The sequence below is a fragment of the Pterocles gutturalis genome, unplaced genomic scaffold (assembly GCF_000699245.1).
Source record: "Pterocles gutturalis isolate BGI_N339 unplaced genomic scaffold, ASM69924v1 scaffold48000, whole genome shotgun sequence".
Lineage (NCBI taxonomy): Eukaryota > Metazoa > Chordata > Aves > Pterocliformes > Pteroclidae > Pterocles > Pterocles gutturalis.
Window position 1 is genome coordinate 624 of NW_010145092.1, and position 9,010 is coordinate 9,633.

General features: G+C 37.1%; 1 protein-coding gene across 1 annotated transcript; it reads right to left on the minus strand.

The window, feature by feature from the left end:
* Positions 1-592: 592 nt before the first annotated feature.
* LOC104470385 (pseudouridylate synthase 7 homolog) lies at positions 593-8,525 on the minus strand. Its single transcript, XM_010085280.1, has 5 exons — positions 8,161-8,525; positions 6,240-6,336; positions 6,027-6,128; positions 4,989-5,133; positions 593-708 (listed from the first exon to the last, which is right to left on the minus strand). The coding sequence occupies exons 1-5, from the start codon at positions 8,523-8,525 to the stop codon at positions 593-595; spliced, it is 825 nt and encodes a 274-aa protein (XP_010083582.1).
* Positions 8,526-9,010: the final 485 nt, after the last annotated feature.

A 9,010-nucleotide genomic window follows, 5' to 3' on the forward strand; every position in this document is an offset into this window, starting at 1 on the left:
CCCTACAATTGGATCACTGAATTGACCCAATTTTAAAACAGTCCTTCCTCTGCAATGCACTCTGCTCACATCGTGCCTTTGGCAGATCTTTTTGTTGCTGCCCTTGATGCTGTGACAGGAACTAAGAGTGTGTTGCCATGGAGAAATTAATATATGGAACAACAGTTTATCAACTGTAGCTGCTTAGGAACTGATCAGCATACTATCACAACATCTGACAGGTTCATAACATACTCGCATATATTCACACACTGGGAAAAAACTGGCTTTTAATTCAGGTTACACCCAATGAGGCTCTGAGCTGCCAAGCCTTTCTCAGATCAGTCAACTTCAATCGTGGACCTCTTTCCACTGAGGTAATAGAGTACAGTCTTTCAGATTTCTTGGGATCATTTTCTTCTATTCTCATCTCTTTCCAAAACTTACAAGTTTCAAATTCAATATTCTAAAATAACTTTTTTTTTTTTAAACACTGGCTACAAATTAAGCAATAGTAATCACTTGTGTTGCTCTTACGTAATTCTGAAGCACTACATTTACAGTAACATAAACCGTACATGGGGAGGACTGTAGGCTGGCAGAAACAACAGCCTTACCTTAAAAATTTGGATAGGACATTAATGGCATCCATAGTATCCTTGTTCTCCTTGTACAGTACAAAGTGGCAGTAGCTTCCCCTAGATTTTGGCCAAGAGTGTTTTCTTGGATCTTTAAAAACAAAAGGTTAAAATTTTTAAAGTGTCATTTTTTTAAATTTAATTAATATCTTTGCCATTGCAGCTACATTTAAAACAAATATGCATAAGTCAATTTCTGCTTTTTTTGGGGAAAAAAAGAAAAAAGTGAATTACTGACAGCAAAAGCTGCAAAGCACATTGAAAAACACCTTCTCCCATTCCACTGGGTGGTAAACTTCTCTTTAATCAATTCTGTTACCTAGAAAATCTTGAATGAAATGGTGACAGTTCCTTTGACATTATCTAAAAATGTACCCTAGTCATTCAACTGCCCTATTGCCTGATTAAATTTCTCAAAAACATTATCTTTACACTGACTTTTAGCAATAAAAGCCACCCCATGTTTCATCTAGTGCCTTCTATAATTAATAGATGAGGACGATTAGAGCCCTGTTTGTGGGAAGACTACAATTACTATTTATAGTACTAACATATTCTTTATTTCTGTATGATTTTTTCTGTGTGTCATGCAAAAGCATGAGTTGTATCTCTACAAAAGCCTAAAAAAGTATACTCACAAAAAATTACTTTAAGGTGAATTTTTTTTTTTAAGTCCTACGGGAGAGAGAATTCTGGGATAACAGAGACATGAATAAATAATTCAAGCCTGTTAGATATATAAAATATATATAAAATAAATAATTCAATACTGTTTAGAGAAGGCCAGAGGGCAAGATAACTTCAGCTCCTGCAGACTAACAACCGATTTACAGTTCTGTACAATTATTCGGCATTTTCTGGAGAGGGAGGAAAACCATCAATGTATTTGTCAAGCTCTTGTTGCACATAAAAACCTCCAGAGATAAAACTTTCCTTTCACAATCACCCACTGTTGATGGCATTACTGGGAAGGGGGCTGATTCTACACAAGTTTAGCAACCAGTTTTGAGGTGCTTTGTTTATCAAGTCTTTGTTTTATAAGAACAAAAGTACGGATTTGTTTTGTTTTAAATAAGAAGTCCCTTATCTCCCGGTAGCCACCAAGCAGACATTCCTGGTTTTGTACAAAAAGGGCCTAAGTGTCTTTTGTAACAGCAAAAGCTAACTGAAAAAGCCAGTCCTGTTCCAGTACGTAAACACCAATGCAGGAAGGAAGTCCTTGGGAAATTTTGTTCTTTTTCTTCACGTTAGTTTAACAAAGCACAGATATCCCCCACAGACAGTGAATATGTTTGATTTTCAGGAAACTTTCTGGTAAAAGATAATTGTTCTTGCTTTTTTTCAGAAGCTGACATTTATATACACACTTCTGGAAAAAACATTTTGGATGCTACAGTATCAAATACTATACACGTCATTTTTAATCTTAAAAAATATTGCAACACTTGCCTCGTACCATCAGTTTCTAAGCAAACCCCGCCATGGAGTCTCCTAGGATCTAAACTGAGCAGTGTGGTGCAAAGCCTGTTGAGAGACCTCATGCTCCTGCTGGTCTCCCTTCTGAGCCACCACTGCTCTTAAGCACAGCCAGTGAAACACTGCATTCAGCTTGAAGAGCAGAGTCCTTCCTGAAGAACTCAGTAATTAGAAGGGAAGAGAAGACGACACAGCGCGATTCACAAGGAAAATCTTCTCCAGCTGGAATCATACTTTAACTAATCCATCTTGCACACGGTCATTTCAACACCCTTCAAAAAGTGAGCCCTCATCTGGGCTAGGCTAAAAGGACTATCTATACCAATGAGCTCCTTGTGCTTTGGGCATCACAGCCATGTGCCTATCCACCACACTGCTGGCCATTCTGAGTACGAGGAGGCTGCAGCTACAGTCCCAATATTTAACAGTAAAACTGTATTTCCAAGTCCTTTTTAAAAATCTTTTGCTGCAACTCGAGGGCTGGAAGTTTTTTTAATATCAGGATGTAGGATATGTACTATTAAAGTTGTATAAATACAGATGGTGGTGTCTGAAATACAAGGCTGAAGGGCAAAGGCTTGGCTTAATGAAATCAATGAAAAAATTACCATAGATGTCAAACAGTATTGTCAAAACTGATAATTCCCATCACTTATTACTGCCAGACTTTCTCTGCACTGAATGATTGCTGTCTATACTGCACTAGGAAAAAGAGGTGGCACAAGCCCAATTCTTGTCTGTTTCAGGGAATTTTAAGTATTACTTATGTGCAGGATTTTGTAAAGAATTAATTGTTACAAGGTTGGCCAGTCTTGTCGCTATTTAGGAGGTCGTAATGGTTGGCATTTCATTTTGTTTGCATGAAATGTCAACATCTCTTACCTGTTGCAGTTCTGACCTCTGTCCCAATGCATAGCATAAAGAGCACAAAAGAGTAGTGTTTAATTTTTAGACTGCCGAAGGGTTTTTAGAGGTGAGCATGCAGGTTTATGGTCATGGGATTGTTTATGCTTTAGGGAGCATCCAACAGTTAGGTGGTGGATGACAGCAATTTAGACAGTTATGCAATGGAATCGTGCAGAGGCAAACAGTGAACATATGGAAAGCTTCAACTGGAGATGCAACAAACTTCATTTGTGGACAACAATGAAACAGCAGTTTACTGACAATTTAGTAAGGCAGTATTTTAAGTATTTTGGGGTGTAAACTTACTATAGACAGAAAGCAGTTTCTAATTTTAAATTTTAGGAAAGTATGTTTGGTAACCTTTTACATTATCAACAAAAGTGATCAGGTATCTCAGCTAATATTCAAATATTCTACACTTCTGAAACGTTTCTTGCCTGGAGAAACCACTCCGGACTGAGACATGTTAGTGGCCATATAAACACGCAAGATAAATATAATCCTGACTAAAAAGAACTTGCACTCTTAAATCCTACATTCATAAGCATTTGCACACACTCACTGAAACTGCACACACCACCAACATGCACAGGTGTTTGTAGCATCAGAACTTAAGAATCCAAATTTAAAAGATGATGCTTCTCTGCATCACAAGATGGTGCTCCAGATAATGTTTTAATCCTAGAGACACATAACTAAATTCTTTTCGGCATACTTCAAATACTTAAATTCTTTTACACAGTATCTCTTAAATTGGACTGGTCCGCTTAGTAACAACCACTTGACTGTAACAATGGTTAAAGAATAGAAGCAGTAGAAGGAAAGGGTGGAGGTAAAATCATTACAAACCAACAGAGAACAAAACTGTCTGAGGATAATTTTGTGCCAGTAAGTATACATACTCCATGCATAAAGCATGCAAGCATACAAATTTTCTAAACATGGTTAAACAATATACATATTATACACATTGTAATTGTACCAATAAAAATACAACGTTCCCATATTTGCTTAGAACAAGCCTTGAAAAATAATAACTAAATTGAATGTGGAGATGGTTTTATTTCCAACTTTATCTTATCTCCTTATCCTTTCTCTATCTCCTTTACTTTTAAAACGAAAGGGCTAGGTTTACATACTGTCATCTGTAGTAGGTTGAAATGACACAATACTGCAATCAGTTTAAACCAAACCAAACCAAACCTTAAAACTTTTTGTTAAATGTGCAACATTCTGCCTGTAGACAATCCTCTCAATTTACAGTAGCAACAAATTTGTAATAACATTAAAAGATGTAGAACACATAATTTATCCCCAGTAACCAAAACAGTATTTGGCAAGATTAAGGTGGATAACACTTAATTTTAAAAATCCTTCATTACTTTGATTATTCCAGAATATTAATTATAAATCACAGTTACTAAAGACAATTTGCTGCAAATATAATTAGCCTTGGAAACAGAAGTAGCTTTAGAGATAATGGTAAATACATCATGTTTGTGTCAAACTATAACTGTGAAAAAACAAATACCTGCTTGTCTCTATTCAAGTAATTGAAAATTTAGTCATGGATTTTCAAGACAGTCAAGTTTACACTGACTGGCAGTGTCACGTACACATTTCAGCTACAACCTCTTCCACGATGCACACTTACACATCCTGGTAAGTTAATGGAAGCTAAGTTCAAACAACACTGAAAAAAAAAGCCCCTATTTTGCCTATTTCTACTGAAATAGCAAAAGATCCTCTCGCTTCTAACATGATTGTATTCGATGAATGATTTGGAAAGAAGAACAAGTAAAAATTTAAATTTGAGACACTCCTTGTGCTCCTAGTCATTTTAGATGCACAGCATCAGTTGCAAAGAGGAAAAAGCAAAGCCTGACTCCATCAGGAGGTATGCTCCACCTGAAGTACTTACTAATGATTTTTATCTTTGGGATAATTTTAGCATTTACTTTACCCAACTGTTGTGATACTTAAACTCACTTGCCAGTGCTTTCTTCCCAGCAGCATGATAAGCAATAATGTATTTTTTTCCATCTCGATCTTCTGTTTTAGTCTCCAGTCCAGGAAACAAGGACTTCACAGCCTGATGGATAACTGTTCTTTTTTCTTTGGTGTCTTCAATTACCTGTGTTAATACACACGCATGCAGAAATCAAATAAAGTACCACAAAAGGTGAGAGATTCTCTCAGAGTTAAATTTTGCATGCTTAAAGAAAACCCACCAAATCACGCTAAAGTACTGAATAGGTATACTTTTAAAATTCTGGCCTACTTATTAAAATTAGTTTGAAAAATAATAAATAACTCCACTACAAACCCCAGTTTCAACATTCACAAAAGAAAATTCTCAAGATTTATTGTCCTCTTCTGTGCTTAATAAAATTCCCTCTTCTAATGAAAACTCTGGCAAAACAAAGTTTTCCCGATATGCACTAAAGGAAAAAAAACCTGCTAGATAAGAGTATTTAAAGTGTGAATTTCATCCTACTCATCTGTGTCCCAAATTTAGGTCAACAGTTATTCTGCAAGTATATGGACTATTTGGAAGTTTAAAAACAAGTTTTAATTTCATTTTGTACCTTATTTTTATTGTTACAGAAGAGCATGTTTATCTTCTTTTCTATTATATCACTAAACACCGACCTTGCAAATAGTCTGTCATCAGGATGGATGTTTTATTTAATCCTTCTTACATAATTATTCTATAAAATCACTACTAGATAGAAAACCAAAACACTGCAAGAAAATGTTACCACCACAGAAATTCAGACATGTATTTGGGTTCAGGTGCACAGTTCCACCGAAATCAAAATGGCAGCTCATGTGCCTGAATTTGAGTACATCTGTAAGGCTTTACAGAGTTAAACCCTAAACTGGAAGCATTTCAGTTATTACCAGTTGCATCATGTTCAAAGTGCTCTTATAATTTACATGCAGTAAAAGCACGTACCTTCCGCTCACTCACTCACTCTCTCATCCTCCCCCCACCCCAAACTTTGTATCATTTATTAGTTTTACCTCTATGGCAACACTAGCTTCCTTGTTCTTAAGAAGCTGGAGCTCCTCTAAACGCTGCTTGTCTTCATCTGACAAAACTGTAAATGTTTCTTCTGATGGGTCCTAATGCATATTTTGGGAGGGAAAATACAAACATTCAGTAACCCTCACAGAACAACTTTCAGCCTTTTAATGTTTTTGCTTTAAGGACCACAGCCATTACTGAATCTTTACCTCGAAATTTACCTCATCATCCACTGGAACAGAAAAGTCATCTAAATGGCTCACGTGTCCATCTTTGCCTATTTCATGGACAACAAAGTCTGAGTATCTGATAGGAAGAAACACATTAAATTTGTAATTAAAAAAAAAAAAGCCACACCGCATTACGTCCTTTCCCAAGAAGCTGTCTGTTAGCAGAATTCACTCAAGAATTCTGAATTCACATAATTTAATTCATGTAAAAGAAACTTCAACCTTGAGAAAGCTGTACCTATTCCTGCCCCTCAGAAGGCTACCAGAAGAACACAGAAGAAAGTCTGGCATATCTAAACACAGCAGACATCTTTGCAGATACCCAAACACCTGCTGTAGTTGTTCTGAGTCATTTTCTCACAAGCTTGCAGAGATCCGTAACGCATATCCTCAATCCCAGTCGTTACTGACAATTAAGACTCTACTGCATTGCTATAAAGTGAACACAAACACATTAACTCTGTCACTTCAGATAACCTACAGAATAAAGTACACGTTAGCCACTCTAAGGAAAGCAGGACAAATTCAGCTCTGTTACATATATTCAATTATAGCAAACATCTTTCAAATGAACTGCAAACTCTGCATACTCTACGACAGCAACAAAGAATTTGACGGTGACATTTTCTATCAAGTCACTATGTCCAATAATAAACACATTCTGACTTGAACAAAGCACAGACAGTCTGTTGCAATTGCTGAATAATTTTTAAGTAGCACTTGCTTGTAAAGGAAGAATAAGAAAAAAACCAACATTCTTAGTCTATGAACATTGAAAGATGAATAAAACTTCATACTGTATCTCCCCCAAGCCCTTGTTTGACATACGGTAGAGTTCCTTCCTGAGAAGTGTCATGTGTCCTCCCTCTAATTATCTGTAGCTGTCTAGACATGCTAGCGACTGGTACCATAAAAATGCCAGGACTAAATGAATGATAGGTGTTGTAAACTAGGATCAAAGAAAAACCATGAGCCCAAGAACGTTTCTACCACCTGGCTACCTTTGGCCACCTCGGTTCAAAACTGGCAGAATTCCCAGAAGGAGGTTCAGCTCAGACTGTGTTCCCAATGAAGCATTACGCTAGCTGCTTAATGCTGCATACAAAGATTAAATATATACATAATATGTACATATCACTTTATTATGTAAAATGATCTACATATGAAGCCAGTATTTAAAAACAGGGATATCTTGGTATATACACAAAGCATCTTTAACTGCTTTGCTAAGTCAGGGCAACAATGATTCTCACTGCAGTGAATTTTTGTATTTGCATTGTTTTATTCACAGATGTTATTTAATTTAAAAAAACCTGTAAGCTTCATTTTAAAAAAAGCTACTAAAACCCAAACTTCTTATTAAGTATATAATTAAAAATTCCACACCCTGAGTTATAAAATTCCCTTTTATGCTTTGTAAATGACATTACAATGGACCATCTGACAATATATGTGTTTAAAGATATTAGCACAAAAAAGTCAGGGAAAAGCAAAGAACCACCAAAGAGGGATGGTTTCAATACCGTTCTCCAGTGCATCCTGCATCAGCACTGAAGGGTAGTACAAAAGGTGGGTGTACTGCATAAGGTTTTATGCTGGATGCTGCTGCCAGAGCGCAAGACAAATGACAAAGGTTAGCGTAATCATGTTATGTCTATCTATACACAGCTTCTTTCTTCAGAGCTTCATTTGACGAGAGAAAAAAAACCAAAGGAAAAAACAATCTAGAGAAATTCCAGATTAAACCTTTCGTTCAGTCTCAGTCCTAGGAAAGCAAAGTGATGAACCTCGCAAGTGGCTGCACATAATCCAGTTGCATCCTGAGAGTCAGAAAAGGAAAACAAAGAAAACCAGCTGCTTAACTCAAGGAATTAACATACATAACAAGACAAAGACTTACCTCTCTTTTAAGATTCCAGAAAACCCTTTATGAGAGCTAACAAATTTAGTTATGCCAACATCACTTTCTGTCAGTCCATGCTTCATCATGTCTGCAAAGCTCTCTGGATCTCCATCTTCATCACTGTCCTCTAGTTCATCATCTTCCTGCTCCTCACTCTCCTCATTGGGGATTATTTCATTTTTTGTGCCCTCAAGCAGAGATTTGTCAGGATGTTCTGTTACAGTCTCAACACTCTGCCCAGAGTTGTTCCCTGTTTTAGACTTCTCCGAGATCTTCTGTCTTTTAATCTCATCTGCATTAGCCACATCATCCTCAGAATGAGGACGTTTCAAGGATACACTATTCATTTCTACAGTTTCCATGTTTAAGGCACAGTGTAGGAGGAGAAAGCCCTGAGGAGCAAGGAGAATGGCTTATTTCCTGTCTGCTTAAGAGCAGTATCAGCACATAGTCTCTTCACTCCGAGGACTCTGCACCCTGCAACAGTTCAGGAAAACCACATAACTTTCAGCATTTTTAAGTTAAACATCATGTAAAGATTTTGTACAGCTAGAAACAAGATGCATTGAGGAAGAGAGAGAGAGATGTTAGGGGGACTGAATACCCCCCCAAGGTAGCATGCACGTTAGGCTACAGAAGAGCAGGATTCAATACTACACCCACCATTCACCACCACTGTCACTCTCACCAGCTCTTACCACAGCTGCATCCAGCCCTGCACGCACAGACTCGGCCATCAATAGCAATTTGTTCCCAAGTCTTCTGTTAATCACATGACTACTCTTGATTCTTCCTCCTTCTACCAAGATTCCATCTTGCAAGGACTGAGAGAGGATGGCTCGAACCC

Excerpts from the sequence above, each read along its gene's own strand:
- LOC104470385 (XM_010085280.1), bottom strand. The coding sequence starts at position 8,525 with ATGGAAACTGTAGAAATGAATAGTGTATCCTTGAAACGTCCTCATTCT. Across the intron at positions 6,337-8,160 it reads TCTGGAATCTTAAAAGAGAG|ATACTCAGACTTTGTTGTCC; the intron begins GTAAGTCTTTGT and ends TCTTCCTATCAG. Across the intron at positions 5,134-6,026 it reads AAGCTAGTGTTGCCATAGAG|GTAATTGAAGACACCAAAGA; the intron begins GTAAAACTAATA and ends GTATTAACACAG.